The sequence below is a fragment of the Girardinichthys multiradiatus genome, chromosome 6 (assembly GCF_021462225.1).
Source record: "Girardinichthys multiradiatus isolate DD_20200921_A chromosome 6, DD_fGirMul_XY1, whole genome shotgun sequence".
Lineage (NCBI taxonomy): Eukaryota > Metazoa > Chordata > Actinopteri > Cyprinodontiformes > Goodeidae > Girardinichthys > Girardinichthys multiradiatus.
In genome coordinates, this window is record NC_061799.1 from 24727811 (window position 1) to 24745082 (window position 17272).

The 17272-nt window shown below is 36.7% G+C and overlaps 1 protein-coding gene across 1 annotated transcript in view; it reads left to right on the forward strand.

Annotated features, from left to right (window-relative positions):
- LOC124869873 (laminin subunit alpha-3-like) overlaps positions 1-17272 on the forward strand; it is a 98494-nt gene that overhangs the window by 71052 nt on the left and 10170 nt on the right. The window contains exons 46-74 of the mRNA XM_047368073.1: positions 57-208; positions 999-1109; positions 1194-1305; positions 1418-1582; positions 1705-1901; positions 2084-2200; positions 2597-2751; positions 2919-3060; positions 3193-3292; positions 3370-3486; positions 4059-4229; positions 4373-4524; positions 5255-5443; positions 5518-5666; positions 6037-6199; positions 6299-6426; positions 6542-6680; positions 6785-6880; positions 6990-7144; positions 7238-7355; positions 9220-9360; positions 9441-9571; positions 9795-9929; positions 10048-10168; positions 14362-14495; positions 14609-14789; positions 16205-16363; positions 16468-16633; positions 16906-17060. Coding sequence (XP_047224029.1) covers positions 57-208; positions 999-1109; positions 1194-1305; positions 1418-1582; positions 1705-1901; positions 2084-2200; positions 2597-2751; positions 2919-3060; positions 3193-3292; positions 3370-3486; positions 4059-4229; positions 4373-4524; positions 5255-5443; positions 5518-5666; positions 6037-6199; positions 6299-6426; positions 6542-6680; positions 6785-6880; positions 6990-7144; positions 7238-7355; positions 9220-9360; positions 9441-9571; positions 9795-9929; positions 10048-10168; positions 14362-14495; positions 14609-14789; positions 16205-16363; positions 16468-16633; positions 16906-17060 — 4151 coding nt within the window. The remainder of the gene's footprint in view (positions 1-56; positions 209-998; positions 1110-1193; positions 1306-1417; positions 1583-1704; positions 1902-2083; positions 2201-2596; positions 2752-2918; positions 3061-3192; positions 3293-3369; positions 3487-4058; positions 4230-4372; positions 4525-5254; positions 5444-5517; positions 5667-6036; positions 6200-6298; positions 6427-6541; positions 6681-6784; positions 6881-6989; positions 7145-7237; positions 7356-9219; positions 9361-9440; positions 9572-9794; positions 9930-10047; positions 10169-14361; positions 14496-14608; positions 14790-16204; positions 16364-16467; positions 16634-16905; positions 17061-17272) is intronic.

The window sequence follows — 17272 nt, forward strand, 5'->3', positions numbered from 1 at the left end:
ATAGTATCTTGTGCCATTCATAATAACCCAAGCATGGTTGTGTTTTTATCTTTCAGAATGTGATAGTTGTGCCCAGACTTTACTCCATGACTTGGAAAAGCTCGACATTGAGCTGGCAAGGTTGAAGGCTCAACTAGACAATGCTTCCATCAGTGGAGCCTTAAAGGAAAGGCTGGACAAGCTTGAAAAGGCTGTGTCCGACACCAAGGTAACATGTTCATGTGGTACAAAGCTGCACCTACAATGCTTTAGGGGTATCAGATATATACAGAAGATGTTTATAGTTTCACAATAACTACATTTAAGGCCTTGAAAATATTTTCTCTCCCCTTGATCTTTTTCAAATTTGATCACATTACAACCACAAACTTTAAAGTTTCTTGACAGACCAAAACAGCATTGTACCCAGTTGTAACGTGGAAAAAAATGATACATTTTCAATTTTTTTTAACAAAGAAAAGTCTGAAAACTGTGCTGTATATTTCTGTTCAGCCCCATGAGTCAACTCATCTGCAGACTGAAGTTTCTGCCCATCTTTCTTGGCATGAAAGCTCAAGTCTTTTACAGCCTCTTACAGGTTTTCTTCCAGTTATACCCTGTATACCCATTTTACAATCAATTCAGCCCCACAGCTTGATGCTGCCACCACCATGGTCCATGGTGGGCTTGGGGTTTCCAAGTCAATGCATTTAGTTTTCTTACTTCTTATGACTTTTGTTCAACACAGCTTTCTTCTTCCCACCCTTCCATAAAGGTCAGATTTGTGAAGTGCAAAACTAATAGCTATCCTGTGAAGAGATTTTTATATTTACATTTATAATAGACTCTACAGTGCTCTGTGAGATGTTCATGATGATCTGTCCTTATAAATATTCTCTAACAAACTTCTGAGGCCTTCACAGAATAGTACTTCACAGAGCAGCACATCACATCACCCTTCCACATTAAATCTGACTTTAATCAGCCTACTTTAAAGTTTGCTTGTGTCGATTTTGCAGACGCTCGTCAACAAATTCAACTCTGCCATTAGCGTGCAAAAGTCCAAGGTGGACCAGCTGGAGGAAGACATTGACAGCCTTCCAGATGACATTAAATCCATGAAGGACAAGGTTTCAAAATAATGCCTGATGTTTTATCATTCAGCATCTAATTGAAGTAGTAGGTCTGTAAATGTGTGGGTTTGTAACCTTTAGGCTGATAAGAGTGCCGGGGAAGCTGACAAAGCAGTGGACAATGTTGAAAAAAGCTACAAAAGGGCAAAAGACCTGGAAACAGAGATTCAGAAAATGCTGAACAAAATTAAAGGTAGAAGGAAACACCAAGCTTCTTTTCTCTTACTCTTGTGTTAAATAGTTTTTTTAATTACCTGTGTTATGGCCTCCAGCTCACATTATGTGTCCTCTGTTTTGTTTTGAAGATTTGCTAAATCAGCTGAAAAATGATGGTAGAGGTGATTCACGGCCTGCCGATAGTTTGACCAAAATGCTGGAGATGGCACAGGGAATGGTGACAGAGATGAAGAACAGAAACTTCACATCTCAGCAGACTGCCGCTGAGAAAGAGAGAGATGAGGCGATTAAATGTAAGTTACATAATGCAGAGTATCCTAAAGAGCATCATCAGAGCAGTTGTGGTTTGGCGAAAAAAGTCAGGCACTAGAACTAAATTCCCAATGATAAACTGTACTCCATCTTTAACTTCTAGTGCTCGACTACATCAAGAATAACGTTAGTAAGCAGTGCGACCAGAACGAGGCAGCAGCGGAGGAGATCCGGAACCAACTGAAGGATTACAATGCCAAGCTGAAGGAACTGGAGAAAGCTTTGGAAGAAGCAAGAAACCTGGTGAACAAAGCCAATACCCAAAATGGTCTGAATGCTCAGACACTGAAAAACCTGGAGGTAATCAAAGAGCAATTCACCTTACATCAAGACATATATGCTGGTTAATTGTTAGTAAATAAAAACCATCATAACCAGTAAGTCTGTCATTTGTAACGTCATTTCGTATGAGGGTATCTGAAATTGTGCAATGAACACAGTTGTCAGCACACAAATTCAGTTGATTTATATGTTGCCTGCAGAAACGTATTGAGGGCCTAAAAGAGGACCAGAAAACTGTGAGGAACCAGATAGCTATGGCTGAGGATGAACTGAAGAAGACTGAGGATTTGGTGAAAATGCTCTCAGACAGTAAGACGGTAAGATAATTTTTCAGAATTATTATCCATAAATCAAGCCATAAACAGAAACATGCAACACGTGTGATTGGAGACTTTAACATTCATGCATGTAGTTTTAGAGTCTTAACATACCAACTACTCACAGGCAGCTGCATTAAAAAGTGTTTGCCCTTCACAGATATCTTCTGTTTTTGCATTTATTTTGTTACACTTACATGTTTCAGATCATCTAACGAATTGTAATGTCAGACAGATGTACGATGAGCAGATAAAAATTGCAGTTTTCCAACCATCATTTCATTTAACAGACAAACTATTCAAACTTTAGGTCCAACTTGGACCTAAGTCAGTGGCAATTCCATGTGTTTATACATTTAAATGTACCTAATCCTCTGCCTTATTTTTGTTCTGCAGGACTATGAGATGCTGGCTGCAAATCTGGACGGTGCCAAGACTGATTTGACCAAGAAGGTGAATGACATCACTAAGGCTGCAGCAAAGAAGGACACTGTGGAGGCTGCAAAGGAGCATGCGAAATACCTAATCAATCTAGCAAAAGAACTTGAGGAGTAGGTTTTTTATTATTTGCAAAATAGAGGCCTATTAGAGAAAGTAATCAGACCCATAGGTTCTGCTACATCTCTGGCATAGATTATTTTATAGCGCAGACAAAAAAGTGTATTCCTAATCTTTGAAATAATTTCTGTAAAAAGCTCTTACCACGTTATCTTAATAGTGCAGTGAAGAATGTTAGTGGACGTCCTGAGGTGCGTGACGCAAAAGATGCTATTGAGGCCTATAAGAACATTACAGATGCCATCAGTGCTGCAGAAGCAGCAGCTAATGAGGCAAAAGAGGCTGCAGACAGTGCCCTAAATGTAAGTTTTTAAATTCAGTACATAAATATACAAACATGACATCATAAATAAGAATAATTACAATATAATAATGAAATGTTTAACAAAAGAGCTTACAGTTTTGAATTTTATTTTATTTTTTTCCCTCTTTAGAACGTAAACAAAGAGAAACTCACAGATAAAGCCAAAGACCTAAAGAAGAAGAGCAATGACCTATTGAAGAGGACCAAGGATTCAGATAAAGACCTTCAGGGTATTTAGAGAAACCTTCTTTTACACAATTTGTGAAATAACCTAAAAACATATTTGCCATGTCTCTTTTCGTTACAGAAACTGCCGGTGACCTTAGTGACCTGAAGGATCGTCTGGCCAAAGCAAACAAAAAGAAAACTGATCTTGAGAAAAACCTCCTTGATTTTCAGAGAAAATTAAACGACACTAAAAGAGGTGGAGTAGAGAATATTCAAGCAGTTATTTAGAAGAAGAGTATAAGTTTTAATTGGGTGTAACAATACATTCAGATCATAAGTTGATAAAAGATATTGGGTTCACAAAGACTAGACAAGATTTACTAATAATTAAATAAATAAATAACTCTTGATTATTTTTTTTGTTTATGTTTACTAATAGAGTAAAGGATAGAGGAAAGCCTCAGTGTTATAGAACCTTAAATCCATGTAGAATAATCCAGTCCAGGATTTTAAAGAACCTCTATCCAGTGTGGAATGATCCTGTTCCCGTTTGATCAGCTTAAGGATTGTAAGACTTTTGGCTAAAGATGAAATACACTCCCGAAGGATTACAATCTGTGAAATAGCCCTTTAGTTTTCTTACTTCAAAGTAAGGGTCTGCTCATACTACTAGTATAGCACTTCCAGAAACAGACCTTACATTGACAAGAAATATTGCAGCTTTTTAATGTCATGAGATACCGTAATGCCTCTAAGTTTCATACGAATTTGTTTTGAGGAAGACATTTGTGTCTGCTTTAACTGCTTTGCATTCTGTTTGGCAACCAGATGACATTGGGAATACGATTCAGGAGGCCAAGATGAAAGCAGCTTCGGCCAATAACTCAGCAGCCAACACTATGGATAAACTCAATAAACTTAGGAATGACATTGATAAGATCAGTGTGACTCCTGTTAATGGCAGTCTAAGCAACGTCCTCCAAGATGTGGACCAGTCTGGTGAGATTTCTAATTCCTTTAAAGATACTTATCAGTGCTTTTCTTTTCCTTTGGTAATTATTGTATTAGATATACATGTGTGCTTAAACAAAATAATTAAAATAACACATTTTTACACATTGTCTCTCAACTTTTAAACCCAGTAAAGGATTTGCTGAAAACAATCCCATCTCTGGATGATAAGATCTCAGAGGTTGAAAACCTGACCTCGCAGTTCTCAAGCGTCAATAACATATCTGAAAACATAAAGAAGATCAAAGACCTAATTGAACAAGCCAGAGATGCAGCTAACAAGGTAGGTGCAGCCAAGCTCTCTAAATGCACTCCTGCAAGCGGACAGAGTGCCATGAAAAAATATTTGCACCCTGATTCTTTCTGTTTTCTACTATCACGTTTAAATTTTAATATCAAATTAATTAATTAATATAAAACAGATTTAGACAGATCTGTCCTCTTAAAAACATTAAATCATCATCTGAAAACTATCTTGAGCTTAATGAAAATGTATCTCCCTTTTTAAATCAATAACTGTGATTAACAAATTTGTTGGAAAGCTGAGGTCAAGTTCACTGACCACACCGGATTACTTCCAGATCATTAGAATAAAGAAATCACTTAAGCAAAACAGCTTGAAGTAGGCTAAAATATCTTAAAACACAACACATGAAACACTAACCTAAATGAATTCAGAAAGACAAGAACCCAAGTTATTGAAATCGTTTACTCTGACTATGAAAAGCCCTTTCTAAGGCTTTTGGACTCCAGCGAACCATGGTGAGAGCCATCATCCATAAATGGAGAAAACAAGGAACAGTGGGGAACCTTCCAAAGAGCTGCTTTTAGTCTTTATTCAAGTTAGCTTTCTATGATATTAAAATTAATCTGAATCATTTTGTGTAAATATAAGCAAAAACAGAAGAAATCTGTAAGGGCCTTTTTCACAGCGCTGTATCATCTATGCCTTTACAGCTGCAAGGGTAAGGTTTTACATATCTGCGTAACATCTTGCCTTGTCTCCCCTGCAGATTGTGATCCCTATGAATTTTGCCGGGGAGGGTCATATAGAGCTGCGCCCACCAAAGAATCTAGATGACCTGAAAGCCTACACAACCCTGTCTCTGTCGCTACAGAGACCCAAGACCAGAGGAGACGGAAGACGCAGGCGCAGACAAGCTGCAGACAACATGTTTGTGTTGTACCTTGGCCACAAAGATGTGAGTGAATCAAAATCCTAGGTGAATTTAGCTTGTCATTTTGCTCACAAGTCTAACAAAACTATGTTCTGCAGTCCTCTAAGAATTACATAGGTATGGTGTTGAGGGACAACCGCTTGTATGGTCTGTACAAGCTGAATGGACAGGAGTATGAGATGAAGTCTGGTTTCATTTCCACTTCTGATCCTGAGCCGGCCATATTTGATAAAGTGGACCTGCGCAGGTATGCAGACTGTATTATTTCGGTTCTGCTCTTAAAGTGTCTTTTTAACATTATATGGTATTGTGCCACAAATTTTTATTTATTTCACTGGAAATGTACATAATAGACCACAACAAAGTGCATAGTTGTGAAGTGGGGGGCAAGGAATTAATGGTTTCCAAAAGGTTTTACAAATTTAAACAGGAAAAGTGTGGGGTTCATTTGTATTCACTGCCTTTTACTCTAATACCCCTAATTAAAACCCAGTGCAACCAATGACCTTCAGAAGTTACTGAATTAGTAACATTTTAAGGCGCTGTATCCATATCAACACTATAGGAGCAGTGAAACTGTAATGAAAAAAAGGACCTTTTCTTCTTTCTTATGATAGAATTTACCAAGATGCAGAGTTGAAGCTGACCAAAGACATAACTTCTGGAACACCTGCTGAGTCTATTCTGACCAGCAATCAAGGAAAGGAGAAGAAGGACCTCCTGGACCTCAGTCCTGATGACGTTGTTTTCTATGTTGGAGGCTACCCCTCTAACTTCACCGTAAGGAGCTTTAGCAGAAATACTAGCGTTCAATTCACAGAAAGTGGTGTGTCCTGAATAATCATGATTAATACTTCTCTGTGCTCTGTTTCTCTGCAGCCACCTGCCTCAATGGCATTACCAAAATACACAGGCTGCATCGAGTTCTCCTCCTTTAACAGCAAGGCTGTGAGTCTCTACAATTTCCAAAAGGCAGAAAAGATCAATGTCAACACTCCCTGCAAGAGGTGTGGAGACTAAGAATTTGAAGGCAGTGGTATCAAATATGTCGCCAGTGAGTTTACATGTTGTTTCCAGAATTTGATTAAAATAATTTTCTGTCTTCTGCCTGGTCCCTTCTAGATATGTAAGTTCAGTAGACTCAGACTATTATGAAGGCACCGGATATGGCAGGGTGTTGCTAAGCCAGACACTGAGCAATGTTCAAATGCTTGTCTCAGCTCGCTCAGAAAATGCTCTGCTCTTCTACACAGGAGATGAGGTGAATGACTGTTTTTTTGTTGATAAATCTAGCATTTAATTGAATTTCTAATGGAATTATTATATTAATATTTACCACCACTTCTTTTTTTCTCTCTGACACAGAACAATTACCTAATGGTGACAATAGAGAAGGGTTTCATAGTTATACAAGGTAACCTCATCTCAGTCCCGGAGAAGGGGAAAAGAAAAGTGTTCCCAGTAAGGAGGTTTTTCTTCGTGTTTTTGTCTTCTACGATGGTCTTCCTTTGAGTTTTATGTCCATCAGAATTAACCATTTATTTATATGTTGCTTCACTTTTCTTTCCAGACGGACAGTTGGCTCAGATTTAGCATATTTTTAAGAAACAATGAAATAGTTGTACCTATGAGCTCCGAAACACTTCGTGTCGACATTACCGGATACAATTTGAACAGCTATACAGATTTCTATATTGGCGGTGTAACACAAGAGCTGAGGGAACGGTACGTCCTTAATTGCATTTCTATGATTGATGTGTATTGGCAGCCTGTTTCAATAAGAACTGTTAATAATCTGTTGTTTTTCTCAAATTAAAGATGGGGCATCACAACACCGCCATTCAAGGGATGTTTGAAAGATTTTAAGCTAAACAACATATTTAAAATACCTGATGAACCAGTGGGAATCAGCAAACGCTGCTCAGAGGATTTACTGGTATAACTTTTACCTCATCAACACAGACTAGCTGGAATATTCATATTAAAGTGAGGTAGATTGCTTTTACTAGTATTGGAGCTTGTGGTAAAGAAGCATAAAAAGCCTGAAACTAACTTAATCTCACGCTTTGTAATTTTGGAGAAAAAAAAACGCTTGTTTTGAGAGAAATTCTGTGAAAAACAATCCATTTTAAGAAATAATTGTTTAGTAAACTCCAAGGTGCGACAAATAATGACATCCCTGCTGTTAATACTTTGTGTAATCTCCTTTTATCGATAGGACAGCATTTCATCTTCTCCTGTAATATTTCACAAGGAAGACGCGTTTGGAGCTCTCTACATCTGTCTAGATCAATAGTGTCCAAACTTTTCAACACGTGGGCCAAAATTCACAAGTTAGCTTTGAACTAAAAAGGCCTAACGTATTTTATAGTGTAAAGTTTTATTTTTACCTGCTTAACAATACACTAAACATGCAGTATTTTACTGGGATAAAAAAATAGTAATGACTTTTGTAGAAAATGGATCTGTTAAGTATTGTAGATTTACATTTAAATGTTTTGATCACAAAATGGCTTCACATGCTTACCTTATTAAAAGAATGGAATATAATTACTAATGTTTTTGAAGTGTTTTTGAAGTTGATTATATTATATTTCAAGAAAAGATGTTTAGTCTAATTTCAGACAGGTTTAATGAACGGATGTGTTCAGGTTTCCTATTGAGTAAAAGTGGCTGGATGTTTATGGCTCTATTTACTAAACTATACAAATGAAAGTAAAAGGCTGGGTGATGAGAAACAAATACTTTTTGTTGTACCTGACGCTTTCCATTTTAGGAAGCCTTTCAATTTTCAGTGTGACTCTTGTTCATAAAAAATTCTAAAAATCGTCCATCTGCATCAGTTGCCTGTGCTGATTGCCAGATTTGTACCATTCTTAAATGGCAGTTTGGGGCCTCACTAAAACATTTCAAAGCGCCACATTTTGGAAAACCCTGCTCTAGGTCGTTCAGAGTCCTGGGGTCTCGCCAGGTCACCCCACATTATTGTATTGAATTTAGATCTGTGGACTAAGATGGCTAAAGAGGAAGGTTGATTTTGAGTCCAGGGAATCTTTTCTGTGTTAATTTGGCCTTTTGTTTTGACTAATTATCTTGCTGCAACATTTTCAGTTTGCATGAAGATGGCACTTAATTTCTGTCATGGATACTTGGTAACTTAATGCTACTCTTTGTTACAATTCTCTAACAGGGAGCTTTGGAGATTTGTTTACCATCCTGCTCATTGTGCGATGTGGCAAGATGAACCTAAGTTCTCATTAAGTCTATTATTTTCAACTTTTTAATTATTGTTCCCACTGTAGATATGGGCAAGTTTAGCCAAGCAGCTATTTGGGGAGTCATTTTCAATTCCCTGACTTCTGATAAATAACACAAGCCCACTTTATCTGAATGGCGAGTTAGAAATTACCAAGTAGACATTCTAATTAGCTTCAAAAGGAAAATTATTGCCATGAAAAAGGATTAAGTAAGTCAGTTTAATTCTCAGTTTCCTCTAACATCCGATGCACATTTAGAATAAAATATTTACGTAAAACCACAGCATGAAAAATATGGCATTAAAATAGCTGGTGTCAGTTCTCTTTGCATGTTGCTAAGAGAGAGAAAGGAGGGTAGAATAAGGATGACTCCATTATTTCTGTTGGGATTTTTCTTACCTTTTAAATATACAGTATGTAATCAAATTAAAATTCTGGTTTTATTCTTTTCATAATGCGATTATGCTATTGTAATCACAGAATCATTTATTTTAAAGCTTTTTACACGTTTTCAGCTAATGTGTGTGTGTACCTTCTGTTTAGGGTTCGTTCCAAGCGCAGTTCAGCTTAGGGAGCTCCCTCAAAGCAGACCTTAATGACTTCAGTCTGGACAACGATGTAACTGTGTCCCTCGGATTCAAGAGCACAGAGGGTCAGGGGATTATCTTGCAGGGCAAAAAACTGGTAAATTTACCACCTCATTTCTCTTCTTACATGTATATTTTTCAAAGAAAAAAAATCATTATCATGGTTTTATCCTCCAGGCAAACCAGGTGAAAATTGCAATGGAAAATGGCCATTTGATTCTGCACTTCAACAACAAGATGTGGAAATCAGACAAGCAGTACAACGATGGGAATTGGCACTATGTGACCGTCACCAAAAGAGAAGGAAGGTATAAAATCTAAATTTGTTAATCAGCAGCCAATCATGCTATGTGTCTAATTTTATTGAAACTATTTAGTTTTACTCTCTAATTTGGCATCAGCTCATGAAATCACTGGAAATAGATGGAAAGTATAAAATAAAATCAAGTATAGTCCAAATCAGAAACTAAAATAGACATTTAAAATAGTTTCTGCTACATGCATTTTGTAACATTTTATATGTTTTTTAAGAATTGCGCTGCAGGTCGATGATGAAGACTATGGTCAGGAACAGAGTGGCACCACAGCCATACCTAACACAGATGGCTCTGTGTTGCTTGGAAATGACAATTTCAAAGGCTGCATTTCCAACTTTTACAATAGACGGTAATTTTTCTTTACTTTCTGTGCTTTTTAAAAGTTAAAGATTTTTGTGGTTCAGGTTGTTGCTGTACAGTGTTTTTGTCTTAGCAGTGTTCTGTATTTGATTGGGTTGTGATTGCAGGCCAGACAACCTGTACAACCCTGAGGACCTAACCTACTTCCAGGCCTCTGGAGACGTCCTGATGGATGTGTGCACTGCCAGCAATCCCGTTCAACTGATAAAGGACCACTATACTAAAAAGGTGAGGTTTCACATGTATGCGCAACTAATATCCAGATCAGAAAGTCGTTTTTGCTAATGTTCCCAACTCTTAGTATAAAAACTAAAGGGTGTATACAGTATAATTGTTTTTTACAACTTTTCTTTATCTGACTGTATTCACGCTTGTAAGTCACAATAGTTATAGTGTGTGTATTGTGTGTGAATGTGTGTATGAATGGGTGGATGACTGAATGTAGTGTGAAGCGCTTTGGGGTCTCTGGGGACTTGATAGAGGGCTATACAATTACAAGCCATTTACCATTTATATTCATTTTAATGTCTGAAATTGAGAAATATGTAAAAATAAAATAAAAATAAAAACAAAGTATAAGGCAGCTGGAAAAGTATCCAAAACTTACCACAGAAGGATGACATTATGCCCAAAATGGTGCACCCGGGCATCATTGTATGACACAATGGCTACCCAAGAAAAGAGTAGTGAGAGCTATTACTGAAGCTTGAATTTGATTTGAAAAGATTTATACGATGATTTACTCGGTGAAGAAGTCAGGATAAATGTCTCAGTGCTGTAGGTTGGAGATCTTGTAAAAAGGCAATGTTCAGAGGGATTTAAAAGCTCTCAATAGTAGCTAAGCCCAGTCTGCCTATAAATAACCACAGTGATAAATGACCACTTGCAACAAAAAGTTAATTCAATACACTAGAATTATCAGTATTCAAGTAAGAGCTTGCAGTATGTTCTTCGGTTCTGATCAGCATTGTTACTCTGAAGCACATGGGCATAGGTTTTGGGTTGTTGTATTCTTTTAAACCCAAGTTTCCAACTGTTTCATAATCCTGGAGAAGAAGAGTTTCTGACCGAGTCTGTTTTGGTGGGTGATGAGAAACAGCCACACATTCATTTAACATATTCCAGCTAAAAAGGGTTTTTTGTTAATAAAACAATCCATTATATGTCTACAGCCATACAGAGTGAAAGCTTTCAAGATGGTGATGTTACCGATGTAAAGTCATCATCCATATATGGTCGTGCCTGTGCTGTTTTAGTGGGCATGACTCAAGAGGCTCTTTATTTCAGAAAAGCATGTTTTAAAAGGATTATTTGCTTTGAAAACTGATAGAATGGCCGATGTGATTTATTTATGTTTCATGAGTTCAGTGTTTTACGTTTTTCTGGGACAAATTTTGAAATATACACTTAAAATTATTTGAGATTTTCTCAAGCATACTATATGTTTCTTTTCTTAAATCAGTATTGAAGCCTTTGAGGACTTCATGTTGTTAATTCTTAATTTGTAACCTAGTAAAATTGCTTCTTCTCTCAAGAAGTAAGTCATATCTAACTTAATTTTCCTTTTATTGTCACCTTTATTGACTTAATCTTGTTTGCATTAAATTTTGCTGCCTCGTTTTCCAGAGATGAAGAAGAAGCCCAAAACCTGCAGATGACGACAAGAATCTAACACTGACTGACGCAACCTTGTGATTATCTCTAGCTTATGCTCAAGCTCATTTATTTACAGTGTACTCCAATAAAAACAAACTTGTATGAATGCTTCAGTACCCATGTCGAATAACAAATTGTATTGTATTTCATCCTATTTTGTCCATTCTATTTAAATTCACCATCTACAATCTTGTGAATAACAACCTTGAAAGGATCATGTCTCTTCTCTTTCTTCCATGTAACCGTTTTAACAGTAATTCACAATCACCCTGCTTTTAATTCACTAATACATATGAAATCAAGCCTGATTATGAAATCCTAAAATTATTTTCTAACCACAGCAGTTTTTAGCAGCCTTTTCCACCACCTTTTAATCACATATTATTCTAACACACTTGGATCTATATCATGTAAATAATAACCAGAAAATGCATTTCCAGCAAAAAACAAAATCACAGAAATGTCAGAAGAAAAGAAATTCTTAAATGTATTGAAGTAATCAGGTAAAAGCATTGAACAGCAGTAGCAGTTAGGGTTGAAGTTAAATGTGAGTACGTTGTGTATAGTCAAAATAAAATGAGTTTAAAATGCCTCTAAAAGCATTTTTGCCTTTGTAGTAGGCCTCTAGTTTTCAGTAAAACCAGATAGAACCTCAGATTTTGGCTTATTTTTTCAACTGTGCCCATCACAAAGATTTCAAGACAGTTGTTTCCATAAGGGTTTTAGGAGTACATGTAGATTTCATTGACCCTGTGACAGAAATAAGACAGCAGTGAGTTAAAAGCAACTATTCATTTTGTAATTCTTGGAAAACCTGTGTGCATTAAGTTCATTGGAGAGTCATAAGGGATTTTCCTGCTCTTAAAGCATGTAGTTTTAATTTCTTAAGACACTAATGTCTGGATGATTTGAAAGCTTGTCCTGATCATTTTTGTGGGATATAATTGTTTAAAGAAATTTGAAAAATAGAAGTTGCAGATAGCAGCAGTCAAGCATGACATGTCCCAAATCTTCTTACATTATAATGGTTGAAACAGCACAAAAAATTCTGATCTTTTTAGATGTAAAAAAACTGACAGAAGAAGTGTAAAGACTGAGAGGATTGCAACAGCTTTCACATTATAGTCCTATAAATGAATAATTGGAAAGACTGAACTACACGAGAATACATTATTTATCCACTGAAGGACATAAAAAGAGACCTTCAGATGAAGTGGGGATTTCTCACATAAGCTTCACCTTGAGGTAAAATGTGTGGATTTTTCTTTTCTGTTATAATTTTTTTCTTCAAATCCACATGCACTGATTCCTTCTTATCACCCTTGTCCTTGCATGCTGATCCTCACTGTAAACAATATGATATTTTGGTTTGGTTCTCCAGCAACCTTGATTCACAGTAAATGAATAACATGAATAATACAGTATCAGCTACTGCATGGGTTCACTGAAGTTTAACAATGAGCTGCTGCTACATGCTGCACATGGTGAAAAAATAAGAAGTGGGGCAATAGGAAGTTAACAAGTGAAAACAGGTTTAGACATATAATGCTTTAGCTAGAAGTGTGAAGAAATGGGTATAACAATATATAAGGGGGAGTGGAACCTTTATTTTATCCAAACATTATGAGCCATTTTGGTAAAGTACTTTACAATCAATACCAGTGTCTTGCTAATTAAGGTGCTGAGTGCATGACCAATTCTAAACTATGAATGAAAACAATCACAGTTCTATAAGATTCCTAATGCATTCTGGGATATCCAATGTGCAACTGTCTGTAGTTATGACTTTACTTGGTGAATTGATAAATAATCAAATCTAAATTTAAGTTATTTTGGATAGACATGCAGTCATCAGTCAGACAATGTTTTGCTTGATTGGTGATAGGCAGGTCATACACAAAAATAAAAATCTTTTTATATTCATTAAATGCATAAAAACAAAGAAGTTCAACTGGATTTGGTCCTTCGATGCAATTTTTTGATTTGAGCAAAAATCAGATAAAGATTAAGGAACTGTTCTTTGATGCGAAAACGGATATTCTTGTACTTCCTTTATTTTTTATCAGATTCAAAATTTCTACCACTATCAAAGAATATGCAGCACTTTTTTGCTCCTGTATGTGGTGTTGTCCTCGGAATAAAACAAACTGGAATTGGCAGGTCAGACTTAAAAGAAAAACCGAAATAAGAATCTGCTTGGAAAACCCTGATTGTTGCATCTCTATTAAACTTTATAGATAGCAGGTATCAGCGATCTACAAGAATTATAAAAGCACATGCAGATATTCAGTTGAGTGGATTTTTTAAATGAAATTAATTTAATCTGCCACAATTTTTGTCTACTCTCATGATTCAATTCCGTTTTAAAAATCACATATGAAATGAAATATGACACATGAAAACACATGAAAAAGTATATATATATATATATATATATATATATATATATAAATTTTAAATTAAAGTTAGTTAATATAGTTTTGGAAAAATTTCCTCTAAAATTTTTGATTTAAAAAAAAGAAAATACACATAATACAGTCAAATCGGGCTTTTATGAAAATAAAACAATCAAAAGTCCCTAAAACCTTCATATTTAGTAGAACACATTCCCATAGTTATTTTTGCAACTATAAAACGTACCGCCTTATTTTCCAGCAGAGTGGGGGCCATCCAGAGACCTGCAGCAGCCCTGAGTTGAGAGGGATTCAAGTACCAACTTGTATTAAGGGGCTTGTACTTCTCTTTGCGTTTGTGCTGCTTTACAGGATAGTGTGAAGCAAATGACAAATGAAAGTGGCTCAACTTGTGAATTCCCAGCCGAGCTTCAACATGCTTATCGCATGGGAGGGCCTGTAAGCAGCCTGAGCTATAGCCTACCATTACAGGTCTTGCAGCCCAGGTGAGAGGCCAGTTTCCTTATGACCATACTATGTATCTGTAAATACAAAATGTGCATACAAAGACCAGAGCAATAATTAAGAAGATTGGTGTTTTTTCTTTTATGCATTCCAGGCCCCACTTCTCTCTGGATGTCAGGACACGGTCTCCTGAAGGTCTGCTGTTCTTTGCAGCGACCAGAGGAGGGCAATCTCATCTGGCGTTGTACATGTCTAAGGGAAGGGTCAGACTGTCTGTGGGCAAACAGAAGGAGATCTTCAACAGAGAGAAGTACAATGATGGAAAGTGGCACTCGGTTAGTAGTAAATATGCATGTCCCTATACAAGCCTCCACATATTTACAGCTCAAACTTGATGTTTACATGCACTGTATAAAAAGACACTTAACTATTTTTGCTACCTGTTTGAAATACAATCAGACTCAACCTATTCTGTTTTGGGTCCACCTTGCTCACACACACACCTTTTTAGCTCGGCTCACACATTTTTTATGAGACTGAGATCAGGGCGTTGTGGTACTCACTCCAAAACGTTGACTTTGTTGTCCTTATCTACACTCTAACTTATTTAGTGATGTGCTTAGGGTCATTGTCCATTTGGAAGACTAATTTTTGCCCAAACTTCCTGGCTGATGTTTTTAGATGTTGCTTTAATATTTCCAAGTAATGTTCTTTCCTATGATACCATCTAATTTGTGAAGTACAACAATAACTCCTGCATCAAAAAGCCAACATAGCTGTTCCGTTACTAACATTTGTGTGTATAACTGGAGGGATAACACAGAGACACATGAGCCCAATGTATTACTCCAAGGGGTCCTCTTTATTTGGAACTTCCCCCGCCAACAGCAACACCAGCACCACTGCTCCTACGATTATCATTTGCCTGTTACTACCATAGCATGATGCTTCCACCCCTGTACTTCGCAGTTGGGATGGTGTTCTCAGGTTTGCGACCTTCCCCTGTTTTTCTTCAAATGTAATTATGGTCATTATGACCAAACAATTCAATTTTAGTTTCATCAGACCACAGGACATGTTTTGAGAAAATAAGATCTTTGTCCCCTAAAGCTTTTAATACTGTAATCGGTCTTTTTATGTAGAATTTATTAAAATGACTTCTTCATCTCTGAGTGGCTTTGCAGCCCTTGTAGGTAATAGACTGATTTTACTGTGGATAATGAGATGCTCATTTTGGAAACAAACACGTTCATCTCCGGGACACAGAACGTCTCCTTCCTGAATGGTAGGATTGCTGAACATTCCCATTGAGTTTATTCTTGTGTAAATAGTTTTTTTTTTTTTAAATGGTGGTACCTTCAGGGATAAGGAAATTGACTTTTTTCCTTCCTGATATCTTGGCTTAGTTTTTTGATTTTTCCATAAATTCAAAAAAGGAAGCAATGTGTTTGAGGTGCTGCTTCAAAGTACTTTCAGAGATGTGTCTTCATTTAACTCAAATGTTGAGAATTAACTAGAAGCTTGAAAAACCATGATATCATCATTATCTTGACTCATAATCATAGCTGACTAACAGCAAAAGTTTTATCTGATTAAATGTTAGACAGTGAGAAACAAGTAATGTGTCTTTTTTTTTTTTTACAGTTGTAGTGTATGTAGATATCTGGTTTTAACTGTATGATGGCAGTTAACCTTGCTCACTCATTTCATCTTACAAAATAAACTATGGGTTGAATGCATTTGTCAATAGGTCGTATTCAGTTTGGAAAAGAAGAAATTCCGGTTGGTTGTAGATGGGATCAGAGCTCAGGACGGTCAGCTGACAAGCACTGAGTTGAAGTCTATGCAGCACTTCCTTCTACCTGTGTACCTGGGCAGTCCACCAGAATCCCTTCAGAAAGAGTTAAAGGTAGCAAGACAAAACAAAAAGACAGCTGTTAACATTTCTGGAAGATAACATTGCTTGAATAAATGCCTTTCATGTAGTAAAATAAATTCTACTTTTACTTTCAGTCAAAGGCTCTTCCAAAGCAAAGTGTTTCTGGCTGCGTGCGTAATTTTAAGATGAATGGAGCACCGATGTCAAACCCATCTGCTAACAATGGTGCAGGCCCCTGCTTTGAGGGACACACACAAAGAGGGGTGTATTTTGCAGGAAATGGAGCACATGTCATTATCAGTGAGTGCTTCACTTTTATGATCTTTTAATACCACACTTTTTTTAAATTTGTAGTAAACAAAACAACCTTGGTGCAAAAATGTATTGTTCTATAGCAATCTGTGAATTTGATGATAATAGAGATTTTTTTTTCATTGGACGTATGATTTATTCTTTTAAGGGACGTGTTCAAGTATATAAGGATTTTTGTTATTTCATCTCCAGAAACCATGAAACTCTGCCCATACTTATTATCTAAATCATACCATCTGCATTTATTTTCTATATTTCAGATGACTCCTTTATTTTTGGTTCCGACCTGGAGCTGCTTTTTAACATACGTCCCCGCAGTCTGACCGGACTCCTGCTTCATGTCAGTGATTCCACCAGAACCAGTTATGGAAACACAATGGGCCACTTTCTTAGCATCTATATGCTCAGAGGAGAGGTGAGAGCACATTCGTGCTTCCTGTTGCCATAGAATTGTTTTAAATGTTTGGGCATGTTATGTCTCACAGCAGATGTTGTTGGTTGGTTCAGTTTTGAAATAGTGCACTGTAACAGAATCTACTACATTATCAGAATCAGAATCAGAAAAGCTTTATTGCCAAGTACGTTTTTGGACATACAAGGAATTTGTTTTGGCGTAGTCGGTGCAAT